Genomic DNA, 24,793 nt, shown 5'->3' on the forward strand with positions numbered 1-24,793 from the left:
AAACCTGTATACCAAATTTCATTTCAATATGTGCATCCTCTTCGAAAAAAATGAATGGAAACTGCAAATAATTGGAATTTTTCTACGTCCAAGGGGCACAACTCTTTCGAAAATTGCTCGATCTCACCCAAAATCGAACTTGATCTATATTATTTTGTAAACTAAATTTCATTTCATTTTGTGCATACTTTGCGAAGAAAATGAACGGAAACAGTTGGTACACCGACCGACAGCAGCAGAGCAATATTCCCTCCCTTCTTTGAAGGTGGGGCATAATAAATAATGATAATAATTATATATATAGGTATTATCACCATTGTTACCCGACACACCAATCACAGAGATTACACGGTACAATAGTATAACCATCACGTCATTGAATCTCTGACCTCAGCGTCGGGACCCTCTCCAAGCAACGACAAATTATTCGAGGCATAACATTTATTGAATCATCACTTCAATGATACAATGAAAAACAATCACAGCTGCATCTCTCTGATTCTTCATCAACATGCTCAAAATGGGATGGGATGGGGCATCGATCTTAAAGAGAAGAACAATACCAGACAGCTTTAACAAGTAAAGTCTGGATAGCATTTAATTAATATCAATGTGATAGTATTTCAATAAATAGCAATGTGATGTTTTTATAATGAAGTCTTTTGAAGTTACTACAGAATGTGTTTTCGTCAAAACTACATTTTCAGGTTTTATCATCGAGACCATGAAAAATGCCATGCTAAACTTTTCATAGCTTTTGGTTCACAAGTAAATAGTATAAAATGTTGTAAATATTTGTAAATTTCGAAATCAGAGCCCACTGTTGTGCATGTATCGTGCGTTCCTTTATTTAAACACGAAGCCACATTGCTCATCTGAGCAACAAAATCTTCAGACTGTCTTTAAAGTATCAAATACAAAGTTTCAATTTAGAGGAGCGTTTATTTTGATTTTCAAGGCCTTTGAATTTTTATAAAAATATTCTAAGGGAAAATATTTGGGCTCCTCTTGTTGTCTCAGTGTTTAGGAATAAGATGTTTAAAGATTTTCTTCTATTAAATAACCCCCATTCTGGTCCAACCTTATCCCATGATTTGAAAAAACTTAAATATACATTACTTGATGATGCTTCCACACAAGTTTCAACTTTCCGGTCATATAGTTTTAGAAAAGATGAGTTGTGAAAGTTTAATACCAACAACTTTTAAATAATTTTAAATAATTTCCCATTCTATGAAGACCTGACCCTTCATTTGAACAAACTTAAATCCCCTTCAGGCAATATATAATAGCTTTGTGTCAAGTTTGATTGAAATTAGCCCAGTGGTTTTGGAATAGAAGACATATATTTGAAAAGTTTACACCTACAAAGACGACACCACCAACAAACAACAGACAAATTTTGATCAGAAAAGCTCACATGAGCCTTCGGCTCTGATGAGCTTAAAAGACAGAAAACACGGCCTACTAAATCTTAAACATTACCATGAAACTTTTCTCTCAACCAATGTTAGACAAGTGTAGTTTTTAAGTAGGTACATTAATACATTATCACAAATTTGCGTATATTCTTTCGTAAATCTTAAGAGTTAGTCAGTTTATTCACTAAAAAGAACTTTTTTCAATAATAGAAGATAATACTTACCTGTGTGAACTTTGTGCAGGGGACAATTTATCTGGTGAAAGAGAAGAATATGATCCTTACATATATACTCGTACATTTTGTGTGGATGCTTGATACAATGTACGCTTATTCAATACTTTTCTTCAAACTCATGAAAGGTCAGATATATGCAGAAGGTTGTTGCAACTTCATTGTATTTTCAACACAGTTATTAGCTTGCTCGCCACTCTTCTTCCAATTAAACAATTGGCAAATACTAAGGAATCGAACACCAATTGACAAATACGTGTACAATACACATCATGTTTCAGATACTAGACGTAAAGTACATGTATTTAGCACATTAATCAGGTATATTTCAATAGAATAATGCAAGTAATAAAATTTTAACAAACATTTCTTGTTATTAACTAAAAATATAAGAATTATCTAAAAATCGTTTGGACCAACTCGGCTCGACATAATTTGTTTTGTGATCATTTCATTAGTACATCCTTGGCTGCATGTACCAGTATTGATAAGTTTTTGAAATCGTCGCTTATTTAAATACATATTTTTACTGGTAATTGGAAGTTGCTAATTGCATGTTACATGCATATTATCCAAATATAATCTTACCTCCTCTTGCTGATTAAAAATACGTCATTATTCTTTTGTTTATAATTTAAAGGCCAAACAAAAGAATTATGACGCATTTTAATCAGCAAAAGCAGATTAGATAACATTTGCATCTAATCTGCTCTTGCAGATTAAAATGCGTCTCAATTCTTTTGCATGGCCTTTAAACTATATTTATGAATTGATATTCACACAGTTAATGGGCTAAGGGTAATCAAGTTATATAAACTTTACTTTTCAACAAGAATAGAATTCCTGGGTCCCCCGCCGGTCAAGCAGTATACTAGTATCGACCAAGGTTGATTTAGGAACCTGACCAAGGTATTAGTGGTATAAACATTTGGTATAAATTTCATTTAAATCCGTCAAAATTTGTAGGCATGAGAGCGCTCACAAAAAAGTGTGACGGACGGACGCACGGACGGACGCCCGCCCGGCATTTCTATGTCCCCGCTCCGCGTTTCGGCGGGGGACAAAAAAAAATCTTAATTGGGAATTAAATTATACTTTCTGCAAGTTTTATTTCAGTAAAATTTGCAATCAAATTGTATTTCAAAAGAAAAAGATAATGGATATATATATGAACTAGAGAAAAATGTTAAAATGTGTGTAAGTATACTGATACATTCATGAAACAATGTTAAAGTTTTACATTATTGCAATCCAATTGGCCAATAGCAGAAAAAGAAGGCATTCTAAATAAAGATTAATATTAAAAAACAAAAATGAAAAGATTGATCATCCTGGAAAATACATTTTTATATCAAACTTTATAAGTTCTTAATTCAAATGGGCATGGTCATAATTTGAAGTAAAATAAAATTTGAATTTTCTAAAGACATTTTCAACAATCAACTAAAATTTAATTGCAAGTCTTTGAGTTAAAATTGAGTTTCAGAGCTCACAATTATCTAAAAACATGTTGGTCATTTTTTGTTTACATTTTAAGAGAGGAATCGAAATATCAGGTTTAAAACAAATTTGAATGAATTTTTTGTAAAAAAACCCCACAAAGAACTGTTTATTTGTGACCCAAATCTAGCAAATAGTAAAATTCTTTTTGAAACAGAACTTTAATCGCTATTAACAGAAATAAGGTGCAAAACCTTGTTTAAATAACAAAGAATTACATGTATCTCAAATATTTTTTCATCTGACATTCAAAGTTTGGTATGAATTCACCTCAGTAAAGCATTGTAAACATAAAATTAGGAATCATTATATTTTTTTCAGTACATGACCATGCCCCTTAAAATGCATAACCACCAACCAAAACTGGAATACATTCAATGTAAATGCAAACCATTATAAAAGGACGAAGCAGTAACACTAATGCTCTTTTTATATTCTATGGTTTAAAATTGTAATTGCTTCTTTATGGTAAACAAATAATTACCTTTATCCTGAGAAGATGTTGTTTGGTGCTACAATTTACAAATGTTAAAGCTGACAAGAACTTGTAATTATGCATTAGTTCCCCTTCATTTCTAATAACCCTATATAAGTTTTTAATTCCGATTGTTACGCTCATCTCAACACACCCTAAATACGGCCAAGGGCACTATTCATGCTTCATTGCATTCATATTTTTTTTTCACCCGAGCATACTAAATTGGAAGGAGAGATACATGTATGTTGAAATTCATTTTGAACAAAACCGATATGACAACTACTGCACTGGTGAAAAATATCAAATGAAATATGAAACATAACAGACTGAAATCTAGGCACATACATTTAAAAAATTCTCGATCAAAACTTCTCTTTGTGTCCAACTTTATGTTTTATTGATTGTAGTTAATTTTTTAATCTTTTATAAACATATGACTACAATGTGTATAGTTCAATAATTTAGAAATCCATGCGACATGAAAGCAACAGATTGTAACTTTTTTGATCGTTATGTATACCCCAGTGGCAGTTGAGGAGCGATTGACACTGATACGGCACCCAAATGCTTTTATGAATTAATATTAGCTTTGATTAAAGTAAATGGATTATACTGGGTATTATTTTTCTAATATTTCATAAATTAATGAAATAATGAAAAATGACACATCAATGATTCCTTTAAGATTAAGGTCTATATCATAGACAGAAACTGCTAATTTAAAAAAAAAACCCGTTTCTTATTAAAGTTAACATTTTGGGATAATCATTAGCAACATGATAAGTATCAATTACTTAAGAATAGAATCTGAATGTTAAAGATTATACTTTTTTGATATATTTAATACTCAATAGACTCTCAACTTACCTGATTTCGTAACATTCCAAGATTATCAGAATGCTCCATGGGAGAATGTCTTAAAAGAAAGATATCATGTGACAACAATACTACTTATATATCATCTAATAAAATATTAACACTTATCTTTAAAAAAAACAACTCAAATTTTTCTGGTATTTGCAAACACTACTATTTGCAAACACTACTATTTGCAAACTAATGAGTGTATATTTTGATTGACAGTAAATTAAGACGGCTACTTATGTTGCAGACTGACCTGATTTGAACTCCTGCTCTTGCATGACCAGAACTGTAACACAAAGTATTAATTTTACCATTTTATAGAGGGAGGGGATGGGATTAAGAACATTAAGATTTTATATTGCAATGTTCTGCATAAGGCCTGCAATATTGATCTTTGCAAACAGTTCAACAACCAGTGACAGAAGGTACTGTGGAATCATCTTTGTTTGTGGGGGACCAATGTCCTTGGCTTCCGTGGGTAACCCTTGCACATTAATTTACATCCCCTCGAATGTATATACAAGTATTTGTTTATAGTATTTAATTACAAATTGAAAGTAAAACTTGCTACTGACAGAAATATGTTCCCATAAACCAGAAAAATTTAAATAATTGGAAAATAATATCTGGTAGAAATTTCATCTGAAAATATGGCCTAGTATTTACATTACCTTCTTTGTATCTCTGTTGAACTTTGACTCTGGGATGGAGAATTTCTGAGAGTTTCTGTAAGAGAGAAACAATATATTGCAGTTTTCTCCATATGCTAATCTAATCAATTTCATAGTCATATTAATGTAGCTGAAATAACTGAATACATGTATGGTGTCTTCCAACATCAATAGGTTGCAGAACTCAGAACATGGTGAAGATCTCTCTCTCCTCTCTCTCTCTCTCTCTCTCTCTCTTTTGTGTATGCGAGTACGTGTGTTTTTAAAAAAAAAATCTTATCATAATAGAAGATAATCATTATACTGAATAATTCTTTAAGTTAAACAAGATATTTGTGAGCCAATGCTCACTAGTAATACCCTGGCTCTGATGTGAATATACAAAATAAGCAAAGTCGGCATTTAACATGAAGTTGACTTCTGATTGGTACACAAATATAAATCCCAACAAATAGCATGCTTAACCAAAGAGTGAGTTTAAATTTCAAGCATCTTCAATGAATAGTTGCTGAGGAATCTTTTTCTAAGATTTGTTTGAAAATTAAGGCTAAAATTAACAGGAAGTCTTCATTTAACAGGAAGTTGATGTCCAATTGGTACAAAAAAAAAATCCCACCATATGGCATACCTAAACAAAGAGTATTTTAATTTCAAGCACATGCAATGAAAAGTTGCTGAGAAAAATGTGAGATAATTTTTGGTTTTGGAGACAGACAGATGGACAGACGGACACACAAGGGTAAAACAGTACACCCCCTCACCTTCAAAACGAAAGAATAATAAAGCATACATAATGAGTGGTCTTATTTGGGGCCGAGTACGACCAATTTTTAGCCAGGCTTTGCAAAATGTCAAAAAAGCTAAAATCTGTTTATATGCAAAAATGTTGGAGAGTGTGCTAGCTACACTACCTTATCAATAACCATATATCTTTGAGGATTTTGCACAAAAATGAATTTAGGGATAACAGTTAAAATTATTTTTTGTTTTATTATTCAAATCGTTGTGACAAGTTTACAAATCTCTGATGACTTTCATAAAGACAAACACCGTTACAAAATGTAATTTTTTACTCCTGCATATAATCATTTCATGAAATGGGGGAAGGAAAATCACTTGGGACTGACAACATCCTAAAGTCAGGAGTCAATAGTAAAAGAAAAGGAAAGACAAAGTAAATCCATTACATTCATGATTCTTGTGTATAATTTTGCAATGACAAATGTTTTTGTGCATTATTAGCAAAAAAAAAATTTCGAAGTTTAATATGTGAAGTAATGGATTGAAAACAATGCATCCTGTGTGATATTTTTTGGTAACTGAAATGATAATTGAAACTGTGTGCTTACAATGTGAACTTTTTTGTGAAGAAACAGAGCCTGACTTTCAGTATAGACCCTGAAACACACTACTTTATCAGCAGTACATTTCCCACACACTTCTCACACAATATACGGTGTGTATGATATGGTACTTTTCTTGCACAGTACGGTACACTTCTTGTACGATGCAACACGATTTTCACAAGGTACAGTACATCTTTCATACAGTATGATATGCTTCTTGTACAATATGTTTCTTAATGATATGATGTGTTTTCCATATGGTTTTTTTTAAATATCGATCTAGATCACATGAATTTCAAACTATTTCATTACTTAAGATTATCATAAGTTTAAATAAATATACAGTAATTGACAATGGACTTGTGTCTCCGCTACCTCAATTTAAGAGCATTCAAGAAATAGTCTCCTACATTACATCTTTTGCAAGAAGACATTTGTCATGATTTATCAGTAATAAATGGGTTTAACTTATGCAGAAATAATAAACACAATGCAAATAATTGGAGTTTTCCAAGTCCAACAGGTATAACTCTGTCAAAAAATGAGTTAATGCCTCAGCTTTTTTCTTTCAAAAAAAAGAAAAAAGAAAACAACATTTCAAGGTCAAAGAGATTATCCTGCTCATGGACATAAACTTGCAATTCATTTCTTAACTATACCTCTAGAATCCACAGATGGAGAAATCCGACTAGCTCCTCTTCCTTGTCTGACACCAACCTGCAAAACAGTTGAATAAGAAAATCAGCAAAAAACTGTTTTGTCTATAGTATAGCTTAGTTTAGTTTGGCTTGATTTATTGTTGTTTTTAGTGCAATTTATTGAGATTTAGCCAATAAAATATAAAGCTATCAAATTACTCAGCATTTTATTTCTTATCCTTCCATATTACACCCCTCCCCCAGAAATTATGCATAAATTCCTATATTTGCATCCACTGAGCAGTTGAAATCTACACAAATTTGTCTAACCAGTTTTTTAATCAATCAAATTTTTTGCAACTTAAAACACAAAACAAGAGGCCCATGGGCCATATTGCTCAGCTGAGCAAAATAGCAAACTAAGTCAGCTTTATGGAGTCATACAAAATATCCAAATATTGTAGTAGAATAGACCCTGTATAAAAAGTATTAAAATTTGTAAAATTCCTATGTAAATTAAATTGGATACCATAAAGTGGCCCAACCCTATCCCTAAAGATATGATTTTGACAAACTTGAATCAACACTATCTGAGGTTGCTTTCATTAAAGTGACAGCTTTTTAATTTTTTCTTCTCTTTATATATATGTATGTGAAAACTTGACCCCCTCCTTCATCCCATCACATTGTGGCCCCACCCTACCCACAAGGATTGTGATAGTGATAAACTTGAATTTTCTACACTATATAAGATTGCTTTTACTAAATTTACAGCTTTATTGGCTAATTGGTTTTGGAAACAAATTTTTTAAAAAGATTTTTCACTATCTTTTTCAAGCACAAAAGGATGAATAAAATGGAAAGTTCAGAAAGTTTACCTGCATGTAACTACCAAAGCAATCTTGAACTCCTGGTGAACCCCTGTATATTAATAAAATAAAACGAATATGATTAAGCAATTGTAAACAGATAGCCATGCTATGACCTTGAATTGCTAGTATTACATAATGGTCACTATGATATTTATGTGTACCTAAATACTGCGCACTGAATGGTATTAATGATAATTAACAGAATGAACTCTGTGACTCTTGTAGCAATGCGTAGTATTCCTAAATGATGTTATGAAACCAGGTGCATAATACGGGCATAATAATATCCAAATTGAGAGTTTAAAAACAAGTGTCATATTTGGCGATTCTGTGTCTGTAACGATAGCTCTAGTACTCTATATTGAGTCATGTATTGTGTATTCTATATATTAACCTTCGTAACCTTTTATGTCGTGTATGAATGAACGTATTATGAGTAAGTGATGCCTCATACTAGGTGGGGGACTCCGAGACCCAGGACTCGGAGACTCACATCCTGCACCCAGACTCTTTGATTGGCAGTTTTGACGGTTTTGTTACTTTATTTAGAAATAAAATATTAATCTTAATTTTGAACACTAAATGTTCACTCATGATCATCGTATATGGGCCGAACTAGTCAAAACTGTCCATCATAAGTAAAACCTTATATATACCCATATGAAATGAGATTGTGCAGACTCCTGATTTGGGCTGCTATTAGCTGATGTAATTGTAACTATACGATCACGCTTAATAAAACCGCTTGAGAAAGAAATACTGGACTTGTCATCACTAAGTTTGAGCTGACCCTCAATTGGATCCGTAAGACGGAAGGCTTACACAATGCTCAATGTAAATAATGTACCTATTAATGAATTAGGTTTTTTTTCGAGGCACATTCATTGCAGTTTGTCTTCTGACTTGGGGATTGGTATATGATTCATTATACTAATTAACGTTTCCTTAACACAATATATCATTTCTGTTTGGTGAATTAAGTAAAAAACTTTTCTCATTGATTTCCACAAATAATGTACATGTTCCTTAACTAATTGATAGCTTATAGATGTGCAGTTTACAGAACACAGTTTCAACTTCAATACACATAATGTTCTAAAATGTAATCAAGTACATATATTCAGATTATAACTTAATAAAAACCTCTCTAATTTCAAATCATCCACAGTAAGATTGTTAGAATTAAGTTAGACCTTGGTGATATCCGTTTTAGTTCTTGACTTGATGGAGGTGTTTTTCCAAGGAAACTTTTGGATCCAAATGGAGGAGTATTTCCTATAATAATAATAATGAAAAAAAAAAAACCAGAAGAAATAAAATGACAAAATTTATACATCAAAAACTGGTAGGTACATGTATAGTGAAAGAATTATACTCTAAGGAATTTTAAAGGAGGCTAGATGTCTGGCAAATTACTCATCAGTTTAACTTCAAACTTTTCAATATTTTTAGCCATAACTATACAGTAAACAAAAAATTAAAATATTTAAGGTTCAAAATTTGTCTTTTTTCTACATCTTTATACATAGCATTTTCTCTCCAGGCCATTATTATAGTTTTATCAGCCCCTTATATAGACATGTCAACTGGAAGCTTAAGAACCATGCACAAAGCTTTACTGCAACTCACACAATGTTGCCTACATCACAGTAATTTAAGACTACTGTCAAAATGATATCAATTAATCAGCCTAATCTTACATTTGGACTTTGAACAACACCTAATGTCATTTTAAAGGTACAATTGTAAACTGACAATTTATTTTGTAATACAATGTAGTGGAAAATTAAATCATAAGATATGAACTCAATAGTCAATATATAGCTACTTAATTTATATTCCTATAATCTAAGCTGGAACAGTTACCGTAATGTCGCGTGTATAAAACACACTTTTTTTTCAGCCAAAATTTGATCAAAAGTTGAACTATGTTGAAATATGCCTAAAATTTTACCCCATTTTTTAAAGCCATAATTCTTGATACCACAGGAGTAGTGACTGCCGATATAGCGTGTTATGCAAGTTGTATGAATGTTTACTAAATTTACTGTATCAGAAATACTCTTATTCTTAGTTTTATTTCCATGTATTGAAATATTTATTTTCTCTAAACACTATTTCTTGCATCAAACAAGTTTAAATATTGCAGTGTATTCGCCATTACGTAAGCAGCCACCTGTTGACTCGGTGCTTGGTCAATGTTTGTTCAATAATTTCCGGTGCCAGAAGCATGCACCTTTCTTGTGTCGGACTTCACAGGGTGTTTTTAAGTGCATGAAGATTGGCATTATTCTGATTTTATTAAACTTGATTACTTCGTGTCCAGTTATGCAGTTAAACATTATTGCTTTACATAGACTGTGCTAAAAATACAACAATCATTTGCACAACTTGATAATGATGATGTACAACATACATACGTTTCTTCATAATGTTTATTTAACAACAATCAAAGAGTTTGACTAAAATTAAAATTGTAAGAACTTTGACTCTAATAACACTTCCGATCAGGAAATTACAGTAATTGCGCTTGGGTATAAAATTATCATTAAACACCGATAGTTATTTGGAAAAATGGCGGCCATCGATTTTCATCGTCTGTGCTATGTTCAGATCGCAAAATTAAAGAAATTGCGCATAGATTTTAAAATTATCATGAAACATTAATAATTTTGGGGGAAATGGCGGCTGTTGATTTCACCATTTATTGGATGCGTATTATACATAGGACCTGTCATTTTTTGGTCAACTTTGGGGGTACGTATTATATACGAGTGCATATTATAGATGATACTTTACGGTAATGCTTTTTATATATACCACTTCATGGTTTATAAAGCATAAACTGTCCCCACCCAGTTTATACTTGTATAACTGGGTATCTGTTAAATTCATTCCTGAAAGAATGTGAAGTTTGCAGCCAGGTCATTATCAAATATATAAGATCAATAAAAGCTAATTTGACCTATAAAATAATCATTTAATACCTACGGTTTTGCCGGTCAAGATATGGAGGAGTAGTTCTCATTCCATACTTGGGATTCACCTATACAATTGAAATATAATAATGATAAACATGAAGTGGTTATTAAAATTAAATTGACATGTTTGTAAATCAAATTTATGTTAAACAAAGGCACTTACATAATTTGGGCCTATGATTGTTGTGCTACTTCTGGAGGCAGTTTGAGGAGAATTTCTGTAATAATATTAATTTCATATACATGCATTGTCAATTTATCAAAATGTTTATAGTGAACAAATCTACCTTCATTACTGTAAAGTGTTTTAGTTCTGGGTAGACATGCACCATCATCTCTACCAACTAGAGATGTGCAAGACAAAGGATATTATTATACTTTCATGTTAAATACTGAAATCTGATTGGTTTAGACGCAGTTGGTAATCTGTTCTATTACCCTCAGCGTTAGCAAAACACTAGGCAACGGGTAACACAACGAATTGTTACATGCGCGTAAATTATGCGCGTACGGTTCGCCGTAGAATTCAGTTCATTTCTATATAAAAGCAGTAAAATTAAGACATTCAGTATAATAAAATAAATAGTGCCTGTTTGGAAGGGTAACTGTTGAAATTGACACCCCTCGAAAACCATTGTCAACCGACGCGAAGCAGAGGTTGACAATGGTTTTCGAGGGGTGTCAATTTCAACAGTTACCCTTCCAAACAGGCACTATTTATATAATGGACAACTTCAATGCTAGTATTCAAATTCTGAATTAAAAGTACTTATACTTAATAGTAATGTATCTTGCATGTGAGCAATCTTATTGAGACATGTACAGACTTAACTCAAATAACTAGTAAGAAGAGTTGTATTGTAAGTGTTGTTAAAAATTCAACTACAAATTAATAATCAAAGTACTGAAGTACTGACGGGAGTTGATTTTATTGATTATCATTTATTTTAAAATCAATTTATCTTGCATGGCAATTAGTTTCTAGTTTGTATTTGAATTAGGCACTTTTTTATATATGAATTTTTAGACTTTTTCGACAAGAATTTTGAAAAACCCCATGTGAATCATGTTGTGTAATATTTAAAGATAGATTTTAACTACTAGTATGTATTAGTTATCGAAACAGTTTTAAAAATTGTATGGATCCAAGCACTATTGATATCGAACTCTAGTCTCGTTTAACTAGACGCTCGGCTGTCTCCGTTAATATCCGACAAGCAAGAGAGCCCCCTCTCTGCTTGTCGCAGATTTCCAGAGACAGCCGAGCATCTGGTTGAACGAGACTATATTAAATCTGGCGTAGGAATACATGAGACTACAAAAATATCTAAATTGTTCGTAGTATATAAAATTTGACTATTTTCAAAGTGTTTATAGATAAGTTTCGTTGAAAAACAATGCTTTAGCATACTTTACATTGAATTTTTTTTCTATTATTTTCAAGAACTTGGTCTTGTCAGCGGTATTGATTTGTGCTTAGGTCCAAACACTGTTTCACTTTCGGTTTGCTAGAGTAACTGCATAGGAGAGTTGATTAAAATCAACTCCCAAAAATGAATTTGAATACCATATAAAAACTGCATGCATGAAGCAGAACAAATAGTTTCACTGAAATCAAATAAAATGAAATTAAACCTTACTTGTTCGAGCTGATTTCTATGAGACTATGTTGCTGTATATTCTTTAAATAATACAGTATCATTAATCAAGCATACAAGCACAAAAATTAAGTATCATACTGTTTACTTTAAACCAACTTATATTCGCAACATTTCACAATTTACCTGAGATGAACTGATTTGCGGCAAATAATTTTTGACACTAAGCCTAATATATCTACACTTATTTCTTTTTTATTACAACTATTTGGCAAATACTGGTCTGCGGCGAGAAATATTCGCAACAATGAGGCTCTCGCGAACCTCACAAAAATTTCTCGCACCTTACTAAAAGTTGGTTTACAGTATGTTTTTCATTTACAAAGTTTTTGTTAACTATACTGTCAACTTCTTATATCTGGCTATGTATTCTATTTAGTAATTTTGGTGGAGATCGGCTTCTGCTAAATTATGAATATCAATAAATGCCTTACATATTTGTTCAAGGAAATATGCACCATAGCTATAGCCAAGCCATTGCCTACACAATAAGCTTGGCTAAAAATTAGGGATATGGAAATTGCTAAAAGGTTCACCGATCACCCTGTCTGAATGATAGTAACCATTTACAAAATCAGTTCAAAAGGGCCCAAATTTCGAGGAAAAAATGGAATAAGAATTTCTTAGTAATATGCAAATCTACACAATGTGTCCTAAATACCTCCAAAGTTTAACATAATTCCATGAAATGGCTTAAGAGGAGTTGCGCTGATGAAACAAGATATCTGTGAGCCAATGCTCACTAGTGATACCCCCGCTCTGATGTGAATATGCAAAATAAGCAAAGTCGACATTGAACAGAAAGCTGGCATCCGATTGGTACAGAAATATATCCCACAATATGGCATGCCTAAACAAATAGTGTGTTAAAATTTCAAGCATCTGCAATAAATAGCTGCTGAGAAATCTTTGAGGAAAATTTGTTTGAAAATTTTGGCTTAAATAAACAAAGTACTCATTTAACAGGAAGTTGACATCCGTTTGGTACAAAAATACATCCAGCAATATGGCATGCCAAAACAAATAGTGTATTAAAATTTCAAGCATCTGCGATAAATAGTTGCTGAGAAATCTTTGACGAAAATTTGTTTGAAAATTTTGGCTAAAAATAAACAAAGTACTCATTAAACAGGAAGTTGACATCCGATTGGTACAAAAATACATCCCACCATATAGCATGCCTATACAAATACTGTGTAAAAATTTCAAGCATCTGTGATAAACAGTTGCTGAGAATACTTTGACAAAAATTTGTTTGAAAATTTTGGCTAAAAATAAACAAAGTCGTCATTTAACAGGAAGTTGACGCCCGATTGGTACAAAAATATATCCCACGATATGGCATGCCTATACAAATATTGTGTAAAAATTTAAAGCATCTGCGATAAATAGTTGCTGAGAAATCTTTGACGAAAATTTGTTTGAAAATTTTGGTTAAAAAATAAGCAAAGTCGTCATTTAACAGGAAGTTGACGTCCGATTGGTACAAAAATATATCCCACGATATGGCATGCCTTAACAAACACAAATTTCAAGCATCTGCGATAAATAGTTGCTGAGATAAATGCGACAGAAATTTTTGTTACGGACGGACAGACAGACAGACTGAAGGACAGACAAACAGACAGACACACAAGGGTAAAACAGTATACCCCCTCTCCTTCGGAGCGGGGTTATAAAAAAAACATGACTGACGGGTTAAAAACGTAAGTGACGTTCCCTTGCAACTTGTTGTGTGGGGTATAGTGAGAGCATTTAATTAACATTTATTTTGTATATACATATAGTCCTTTTCTACTTGCCTACTCCTGCCATTGTTGACAAAAGCAATGTTGAGCAAAATCATTGTTAGATATTCAAAATGCTACATAAAGGAGGACACAATCTGGTAAGATTTTATTGTGAGATAAAACAATTCATGTTGCTTTTAAAATTCATAATTACTTATTTGCCAACAAACCTGTTACTGTTAACCCTTCATTCCTTATAGTTTCTTTATAGCTTAAAATCTTTTAAAAATGCTATGTGATGATATATAATGTATAATTACCTGTTCTTTTATAGCTCTTTTCAAATAAGCAATTTCCTCTTTGGAGTTTGTTAGTTCTCTTGAAAAAGAGGTAATACATATATCACTTAAATATTCAATTCAGCCAAAATAATGAAGACATGCACAGAAATAATTTGACATATCTATTTACTGATATATATCCCCTTCCTTTCACTTAATAAAGTGTCTGGTATAATTTTACATTGTGTTAAAAAAATATATGTCATTTACTTTTCTTTTCAAAAATTCATTCCAATTATAGTCTGTCCCAAGATATGTATGCAGCACATTTGGACAGTTTAAAGAAAAAAAAATACACATACCTGTAAAAGAAGTGCCATTGAAATCAATGAAAGGGAAAATATCCAAGATATCTTCATTTACACATTAACATTTTTCACTTGGAAAAATTGACAGGAATGAAAACATATTTATAATGAGAAATGTTAACATCTTTTCTCATCCAGAAGAAACTTAGAATATCTCCCATAATTTTTCAACATTATCATCTTATGCAAAATCCATGTAGACCTTTTTATTTAGCAGTGTATTGAATTCTCACACTCTAGAGGCAGTGTTTCAAAGAAAAAAATCTTGGGGTTTTTTCATACTGTAGCTGCACTGCATGGGTATCTGGTTGACAGATCTAAATCTACCGTAGAGCCTAAGTTCTGCAACTATGTTTGAACCCTAAGGTATTTACACATATCGAATAATAAAGCAAAATGTGCTGCATAAATATGTAAAAGAGGAGGAGGAATGATCTACACCAGGCTCGACCTCAGGACCGTTCAGTTTAAAAACCAATGCTCTACTGACTGAGCTATAGAAGGGTTAACCCACTAGCTAGTGCTTGTAGGAGCGTGGCAGTACTAAGTCTATTATATCTATTGTGTATTAAATACACACTATTACAAATATTTTGGGACAGGATAACTTACTTCTCAAGTTCTTGATTGTATTTGTATAGCTTTTGGGCCTTTTCCATACACTCCTTCAGCTTATTTAACTAAAAAAAATTCCAAGGAGTAGCCATATCAACTTGTAAGTTATGATTAGCCTTATCAACATGTAAGTTATGATTGGCCTTATCAGCTTGTAAGTTACATGTATGATTAGCTTTATCAACTTGTAAGAAATGATTAGCCTTATCAAATGGTAAATTATGATTAGGCTTATCAACTTGTAACTCATGGTTAAAAAAAAAAAAAAATGTTTTCAATAAAAATTGTTTATCACCTGAGCAGCAAGATATGACAGGTATCTTCTTCTGTGACTGTTCTGAAACTCCAATACCTATACAAATACCAACCTTGTTTCATGTAATAAAAAAAACTATATTATTTTATAGTTCAGCATAAACCCAACCTTCATTTCCATGCACATCTTTGCATGATGTCAGCATTGTTTTACAACAAAAGACAAGTGTGATACATGTACCACTTTACATATACATGTATAATAGATTTTTTTTATAGATTGTCAATGTGGGCATGCAGATTCAAAATGAATCAATTATTTATTATACAACAATATTTGCATGAAAATAAATCTGTGTACTACATTAAATTTTATTACATAAAACATGAGAAAAGCAGTCAACGTGACAGCAAACCAGGTTTTCTTTTGTGTATAAAACAGCTAGTAAACATTATCAATTTGTAAACCCTGAATTAATCAACACTACCTATACAGAGAATTGGGGTACACAGTATACAATATTTTGCCAAAAAATAACTAATTTCAATAGCTTATATTTTTCATAAATTATCAAAAATCAAAATCCAAGTAATATGCACATCTCTGATATGTTCAATTTATCTGCAAACCACAACTTCCTATCTAAAGAACTGTAGGAGGAGTTATCTGCACAATAGGGGTACCTTTTTTGCAGCCGCCCACCTGACCATCCGCCCACCATTTTTACTATTTCAATAACTAGAATTTTCCTTTGGAAAACTGGTTAAAAAAAAGTTTTATTGCCTCCTTTGCTCAGTTGCCCAATTGATGTAAAAACTATATACCAATTCGGAACATCATCTTTTCTTTTTGGAAATACAGTTGTTAGGTGAATTATTAATTCTTTTTATAGCATTAAAAATGGTAATTTTTTAATACTTCAACCACAGTGTTGAGAGAGGGCAAGCAACAGTATTTAAAAGATGGCCTCATGTATATGAAAGTTAATACTGGTATTAACTTTAATATGCATGCCGGCAAGCAAATGTACTAGTAGTGCATGTACTACAGGTTACTCTTGATGGCTCATACTTTGATCCCTCATAGTTCCTGGCTCAATGTGAGTCTCCCATCCTAATATTTTCACCTATAAAACTGAGCAAATTTACTCTTGATCTCCTGAAACCCTTGTTCTCTCAAAGTCAAAATGTATATTAATCTAATGTCATAATCTACTGTAATTCACCCTCGACACCTCATAGTGGCGATGTGTACGCAAACTTTACGTAATCAACACCTATACCTATACCTGGGCATTTCATTGGCTCCATGCGTTAGAAGCGTGACTGTTATACCAATTAAGGTGTCACTTACTTTTAATTGTACTGCTGGAGGATAACTGATTGATGATTAATGCTATTGTTACATGCTCTTTAAATAAATAATAATTAAAATCCTAAAATAATATTGAGGTGCCCTGAAAATGAGAAATAATTATGGGATGAAGCTGCATGACCTCACACAAACTTTGAGTCAGCGTTAAAGACATGAAACTGCAGATATTATGCAGCAGTAATATAATATTTATTTTTTAAAAATGTGTCAATCAATGATCAATGTTTGATACATCAAATTCAATACATTGTCATTGGTACAATATTAATGATATCATGTTGTTTTTCATGATGAAGTGAATGTGTAATATGATGTTTGTATTTCATAGAATAATAATATCATGAATATATATTTTATTCAGTTTAAAAAAGATATATGAATATTCATCTGGAAAAAATTGTGAGGCACTGTGTAAAATAAATGACTTAATCATTATATCCAGTCAATTTAACCCGAAAAATTCTGAACTCTTGATAGCTTGAAGATTAATCACTGCAGGTATTACAGATTTTGAGGTTTCAAGAGTTACCAGTATATTATGTAATGAAATTCTTTTACCTGTATTATCTGTTGGGTGTTTTTCTTCACTAATTCAACAATGTTGGTGAAAAAGATTTGAACATCTGGCCCCATCTGATCAAATGCAAAAAAGTACAGAATATTGTCAGTATATCAATGATTTCATTACACAATGGCTAGTGTAAATACATGCACACTAACCTCAGACTGCACAGGAATAGACAATCAGTCAAAAACACTTTACATTGAACTGCAACACAATGCAGCAGTTTGCTATCAGAATAGAATTACATGACTCTTTCAACTGTTAAGAAGTACTGTAAAAACAGCTGCAATGCACGCATACTGGTATATGCTGTGTAATTAAATTTCCATGTGAAAAGAATTTCGGAGAATGTTTGAACAACATAAATATTCATAAAATGGTCCTTATGAATCCTATGCCAAACTGAGAAATAGCCTCTCTTGATTTTTGTGCGAATTTCATAAAACAAAACCATTGTGTTTTGATTGCGCTCTCTGGCGTTATTGATTATAAGAGCCCCCTTAAGGTGCCTCACTACACTTTGAAATAGTTTCTCAAATCAGCAGAAAATCACTGGGTAATATAATGGAAAGCATGATGGATATACAGTGTATGTCAAATAGGCAAAATAAATTGCAATTTTAGATGAAAGATATGATCTTTTTTCAAAAAGTTAATAGTTCAGTCAATTAGGAACAAAAGCCCCAAGCAGATTTGAACTCATGAAGTACGTGCTTTCACAAGCTCAATCCTTTTAACCACTGAGCAATGAAAATATACTGTTTCAACTGTTAAAAATCGATTGAAATTAACAATTTAGCAAAAAATTTGAATTGCAGTCTTGTGACAAAATGTCTTAAAAAGTATAAGTTTAGGTGTAGTGAGGTACGTTATTTTTTCCTTTGCAATCCAGGGCTCACATAACCGATGTATTTCACATTTGAATATCTAAATAAAATTTTAAGCACCTACTGATTTATTTCATCTTAGAAAAAACATTCTAAAAAATACTAATACTGTATATTCCTAATTAAACTTCAGGTATTAATATATATGTAAAATTGCGAGAAGCAACCCTCCAGGATTTTAAAATCTCGCTTTCATTTTTCAGACAATTTTGAATCAAATGAAATTGTAACAAAAAAATTGGTGCACACACTTTTATACTCTCGTGGTTTGATAGAAAACAGCGGGACTTACATAATATAAGAAATTAACAGCATTTTCAGGGTGTGAAATAAAATGACAGAATCAGGGAATTTAGAAGTACTCGTATAAAATAAGGAATCCTCAGTGAAAAGTTCTTCAAACAGTTTTATGAAATATTCTGAATACATTTCTTAGATTTGATACACAAATCAATAGCTTATTATTTGAGCTTGAAGACTTTATATTTCACTAACATGCTAAACAAGCTCGATGTGTGGATTTTGGAAGGAATCTAGGTGCATTAAGGACAGTGAATATTTTTTTTATTCAAATAATGTTTTGCATACACAGGGTGTTCACCTTTTTCGGATTTTCAACCTTTTTAAAACTTCATTTGAAATTATAGAAATGGGTAAATATTTTGTGAAATGCAAAATTAATGGTATTACATGTTCAAGTATAACTTATCAGCATAGCAGCACATTGTATTATAAAGAGCTAGTTTACATTTACTAGTTTCTTGTGTGTTTCAGCAGATGATGTTTAATAAGGATTCTGGGGAGAAATATCATTGTGATGGATGATTAAATTTATTAAATTTAAACTTAGAATTAAATTTTATTTTACATCCACATATTTATTCAGGAAGACATAAATATTAATTAATTTTTAGATCTATCAGCCGGTACATGCATCATTTATACCTTTGACCACTTTATATACGAATTATCAAACACTCCTTTTGGAAGTGATGAGTAATTCCATGCAATATCATACATTGTACATGTTTATCTTACAATACCTGTGATATACAAGTTAACCTAAAATTTTACTATAATTAACAAATCACAGTACCTGTTACTCAATATATTAACACTCAGCAAATTTTTTAATGTCAGCATAAAACACCTTTTATGAATAATAACTTTAGTTCGTTATATAATCTTAAAATCCAATGTACTGGTACTTATCTGTTCATCATGATATACTTTTCGTCATCCATATTTTTCTATTTTTGCTGTACTTGTTATTTGTTTGCATTTGTTACATAAACTTCTTTTTTTTGGACATAATGTAAAGTCTAGCGTATAGTACGCACTTTTTTCAGCCAAAATTAGACCAAAAGTGGGGGGTGCATATATGTATATATAGGAACAAAATTTTATCCCACTTTTTCAGGCTGTGATTCTGGATACCACGGGAGTAAGACTGCTGATATTGCATGTTATGGACGTTGTTTAGGTATTACTTATAAAGTTACCTCGTATTCCATAAAAAATGCTTGTCTCGTATCACAGTTAATTTGAGTGCAGGAAGGTTGATCTATTATGAGGATTTCATTGAAAATGTATTCTTTATGTATCCCTTTATGCAATAATTGTTTTACGTAATTGCTGTTAAAATAGATTGATCCTTTGTATAACATGATGATGACAATATTTGATATAGTAATGTGTATTGGGATGCGAGAAATAATGACAGACCAGACTGGGATTAGAACTTAGGCCCCCTGAATCTCTAGTCAGGTGCTCTACCAACTGAGCTATTCTGGCAGCGGTATTTGAACCTGTCTGACCGTCACATTCCTCCCCCTTAAATGATCTTTGCCCTCGAAGATCATCCTAGGCACTTCCCCTGGCAGGAGTTAACCTATCAGTTCCAGGGGTTGGTCACGGCACTAAATGTAATGTAGGATGGGACCAGGGAGAAATAATGACGGACCAGACCCCCGGGATTCAAACTCGGGCCCCCTGAATCTCTAGTCTGGTGCTCTACCAACTGAGCTATCTGGCGCTGGTATTCGAACTGGTTGACCGTCACAAATGTTTATTTAATAAAAATCTCAATTGAAAATTTCTGTATTTTTTGGGTGTGTATTAAATATTTCAGGAACAGCAGTTTTTTTCAGCATACCATATATCCGGGTTTTTTTGCGTGTCACAAAATTTGCGAAAAATGGGGGAAATCTATAACATTTTAAATTTACGTCTGTCCTTTTTGGGGGATTTGAAAAGTTTCCAATAGAAAATGATACAGGATATAATTTCTGCATATTTAATTATTTGTGATTTAAGAGAGGTCCCCCAAAAAGTGAAAATTAGATCATCACGAAAATTACCAGATAAATGGTATATGATATCCAACTCTTGGTGGTGGTTATTTTACATGTTGTTAATTATAGTAAATGTCACTCACCTTTGCAGAAAGTGGAATAACATTAACATTGGTGGAGCCACACATCTGACATTTTGTCTTTGTTGCTACAAATTAGAACAAAAACATCAAATCTGACAAATAATGATTTTTTCAAGGTGTAGGTCACATGGTTGCAAGAATATCTGAAATTTGAATCTGTCAGAATGGGATATGGGAAAGTATGGCAGTTCACATGGACCTTGACAAGGAATCAACAAGAGTACTAGGTATATGATAAAGAGAAAGAAATTATGATTAAAAGATTTTGAAAATAAGGCATAAATACGCTGAATAATTTATACCATAAAGCCCCATTCTTGAACAAGAACTGGCCCCTTAATCAAGGGTCATCAAGAGTCATGATTTGATACTTTTTGCACTCACTTGGTTGGTAGACGTTAGGGACCCATTCCTACTGTATAACTAAATAAATTTGAGATTGCCTGATACATGCCAAGGATTATGGGGAATTGCTTTGGGGCAGTTTTCCTGGCTTTTTAAAATCTGCATGGGATCAGACTGGACTGGGTCCTTGGAAATTAGAATTATGAAAAAACTCTACCTAGGTACTGGTAGTACATGTAATTAAACTGTTAAGAATATAAAAAGAAAAGCTATATCTATACTACCTGTACTAATTAAATTATGGACACAATTTTTTGTGTTTTAATACCAATAATTTGGAGAAAATAAAATGTCATTTTTTTTTTACATATCAAAAACATTGCATGTACCAAACTTATAATCATTCTAATCATGCATATTCATATTGCTTCCTAATTAAAAGTGCCACTTGGTGCTTGTTTTTGTGCATTCATGCAGCCACTAATTCATTTTGGTCATATTGATGCCTGTTTGTTTCCATTTCTGTTGATTTTACTTTTTTTTCTTTTCCAATTTTTAGTGATTTACAATTTCCAGGATCTTTGCCTGAGAAAACACTATAAATCAATTCTGTAATTGTAATTTTGTCCAATATATTTCATCGATGACCATTTTTAAAAAGCTGAAAATGGTAGGTGTAATCAAATCCAATAAGCCTGAAGGACTTAATGATAGGTCTGATCACCTGGATCAAATCTAAAAAAGCCCAATTAAATGGCATTTATACAATAGATTTGACCATATTGATCCCCTCATAATATACCGGTACTCAAGTCAAGGAATGATTCCTTAAATATACATGTATAGTATACTATTGGTTGATTTTAATTATATTCATGGATATCATATATCAAAGAAAACAGTTGGTTTTGCATTATAAATATATAGTCATTAAGACACATTGATGATATCATTTTTTACTGTTGAATGTAAATCACCAATGACTGATTTTGTTAATTCAAAAATGTATTCTTGTCCCTTCTGCTGCTGTGTGAATGACTGTATTATGTAACGTTATACATTCCTATACTTTGTCCAATTTAAGTTTGTCCCTCCAACATGTTTTGCTTAATATTTCATTACTATAAATACCAGTAGCTTGGTGTCCTAATTGATACATTCCGCCACTAATGGCGCACAACCATTTCTAGTCTGTGTTCGTCATTTTATCAACACATCAAATTATTTACAAAAAATCATGTAGCAATGCACTGGAAAGAAATGGTACTCGGCAAGAACTAGCTGGCAGCACACCAGTAGAGAATTTAAAAGAATTAAATAACAAACGAAGGACGTCAGATTTTCACATTACAAATTCCCATAAGAAATGTACATGTAAATTTGATTTCCGTACCTGTGAATTTCTCCGGATATAGAATTAAGTGAGAGAATGTATGAAAGACGAAGAATCTTAGAAATTGAACCATATATTAATTGATTTCAATTGACTTTCCCTGACAGGTATGTGACTCTCCCTGCAAAGGTCTCTGTATTTCTTAAAGAAATAAATGAAAAAGTGAAAACGGTAATTTGACCTGGAATTGACTAGAAAGAATAATCTTACTGTGACCAGGCTACGCTCAGGTCACAGTAAGAATTCGTCCCATATACTTGCAATGTAGCAGCCGCAAAGCGGATCAGCTTCGCATTGTTTAATATAATATGCAGAGGAAAAACACATTTTTATACATTACAAACCTTTTTTAACATGCATATGTAGTTTAGTTAACAAAATATCCATTTAATGAGACGTACCAAGGCATTTTGTTAAAATATGTGTTTGAATTTGCACAGGATGAACCTCTGCCATTCAGTCAACTGAAAGGTGACTAAAAGGTAATAGCTGAAAAGTGATTGATTGGTATAGCTATGCCATTTAGTCACCTTTCAAGACCATTCAGTTAACATTCAGTTGACTGAATGGCAGAGCTTCATCATGTGTTGCCTGCCATTTTGTCGGAAATCGCACTTGGAATGTCTTGGATTTTATCTTTTACATGGCGACCATAAACAGGGAATTTTCAAACCTGATGTGAAAGGTGGCAGCCATTTCATTGCAAAAACAGTTAATGTGGTAATATGGGGTTATAAAAGAGCAACCATGTACATAATATGTAGGTATTTGTGACCAATCATATGAAAATTTTAGGGAAATACAGTGCGATATAATTTTTTTATTTGCTACAAAGTGAGTATATGCACAGGAGTCGGCGATTTTATCAATTTGTTGTAAATAAATGAGAAACAAGCAAAATCCTACCAGTGAGCTTCGCGAGCGTAGCGAGCTTCGCTAAGCTCACGAAGCTCACTGGTAGGATTAGTGCCTGTTTCTCATTTATTTTCCAGAAATTGATAAAATCGCCGACTCCTGTGGTATATGGGACGAATTCTACCGCTAAACAGGGTCCGTAATACATCTATTATTTTAACGATAGAACATTCTACAGCTGTTCTATCTAACGTTAGGGATTGACTAGACTATAGCATATTCAGTGAAATTGCATAAAGCCTACCATTCTCAACACAGGCATCACAATAGATATGGCCACACGTCGTGAGTCTAAACTGAACAGGAGCCGTCCCTGGTCGTAAGAAACAATTATTGCAATGAATCCAGTCTCCCATCTGAAAAACAGAATTGCAGAACAATAAGAAAATTTCTACAGGCCGACACAACTGTAACTTACGGTGCACAAAAAACGTACTGTTGCCCATTTATTTTAGAAGTACAGTAAGATCACATCTCATTTTAGAATTAATTATAACGAAAATCACCTTCCTAAATATTTGATGAAAAATTAACCTAAAGTTAAAAAATTCCCGCGCCAGCGTCTGCTGTTAAATAAAATCAAGTTGTACCAAGTTGATTCGACTCGTAGTTAATGTTATAGGGCGTAACGTTTGTTTTCTTTTCCATTTTTTTTTCATTAAACAATTATTTCTTGTATCAGATGATTTATCTTTCATTAATTTATATTTTATATTTTTGAATCAAACTTTACGGAAAATTTTAGATTACACAGCGTAATGTTCTATTTACCGACCGTGTGCTATATCCTGCTAATTTGGTGACGGACGAAAAGTCCAGTATTCTTCATTCTACTGAGAATCATTTGCATATATAACAACGCATTGTTTATAGGATAGAAGGAGAGGCGCTCAGGTCAGATTCAGATATGATATGTCTTTTAGTGCGACCGTTAGGGCAAGCGCAGCATTTAATATGTTTTACGG

The 24,793-nt window shown here is 32.4% G+C and overlaps 2 protein-coding genes across 3 annotated transcripts in view; one reads left to right on the forward strand and one right to left on the reverse strand.

Annotated features, from left to right (window-relative positions):
• Window positions 1–433: 433 nt before the first annotated feature.
• Window positions 434–24,412, reverse strand: LOC128190350 (zip homologous protein 2-like). 2 transcript variants are annotated; one of them, XM_052862373.1, is made up of 19 exons: window positions 24,335–24,412; window positions 24,073–24,184; window positions 21,176–21,240; window positions 17,845–17,919; window positions 15,952–16,008; window positions 15,654–15,721; window positions 14,713–14,770; window positions 12,645–12,685; window positions 11,168–11,222; window positions 11,015–11,069; window positions 9,217–9,298; window positions 8,030–8,072; window positions 7,173–7,230; window positions 5,168–5,222; window positions 4,750–4,782; window positions 4,500–4,548; window positions 3,639–3,666; window positions 1,646–1,676; window positions 434–543 (listed from the first exon to the last, which is right to left on the reverse strand). In XM_052862373.1, the coding sequence occupies exons 2-19, from the start codon at window positions 24,182–24,184 to the stop codon at window positions 516–518; spliced, it is 993 nt and encodes a 330-aa protein (XP_052718333.1). In that variant the 5' UTR covers window positions 24,335–24,412; the 3' UTR covers window positions 434–515. The 2 variants fall into 2 exon arrangements, with proteins under 2 accessions (XP_052718333.1, XP_052718332.1); XM_052862372.1 differs by lacking the exon at window positions 3,639–3,666.
• A 192-nt stretch (window positions 24,413–24,604) lies between these two features.
• Window positions 24,605–24,793, forward strand: part of LOC128189103 (5-oxoprolinase-like) — a 34,301-nt gene continuing 34,112 nt past the window's right edge. The window contains exon 1 of the mRNA XM_052860566.1: window positions 24,605–24,722. The gene's annotated coding sequence lies outside the window, so the exon portion shown is untranslated. The remainder of the gene's footprint in view (window positions 24,723–24,793) is intronic.

This window comes from Crassostrea angulata, chromosome 6 (assembly GCF_025612915.1).
Source record: "Crassostrea angulata isolate pt1a10 chromosome 6, ASM2561291v2, whole genome shotgun sequence".
In the NCBI taxonomy this organism is placed as follows: domain Eukaryota; kingdom Metazoa; phylum Mollusca; class Bivalvia; order Ostreida; family Ostreidae; genus Magallana; species Magallana angulata.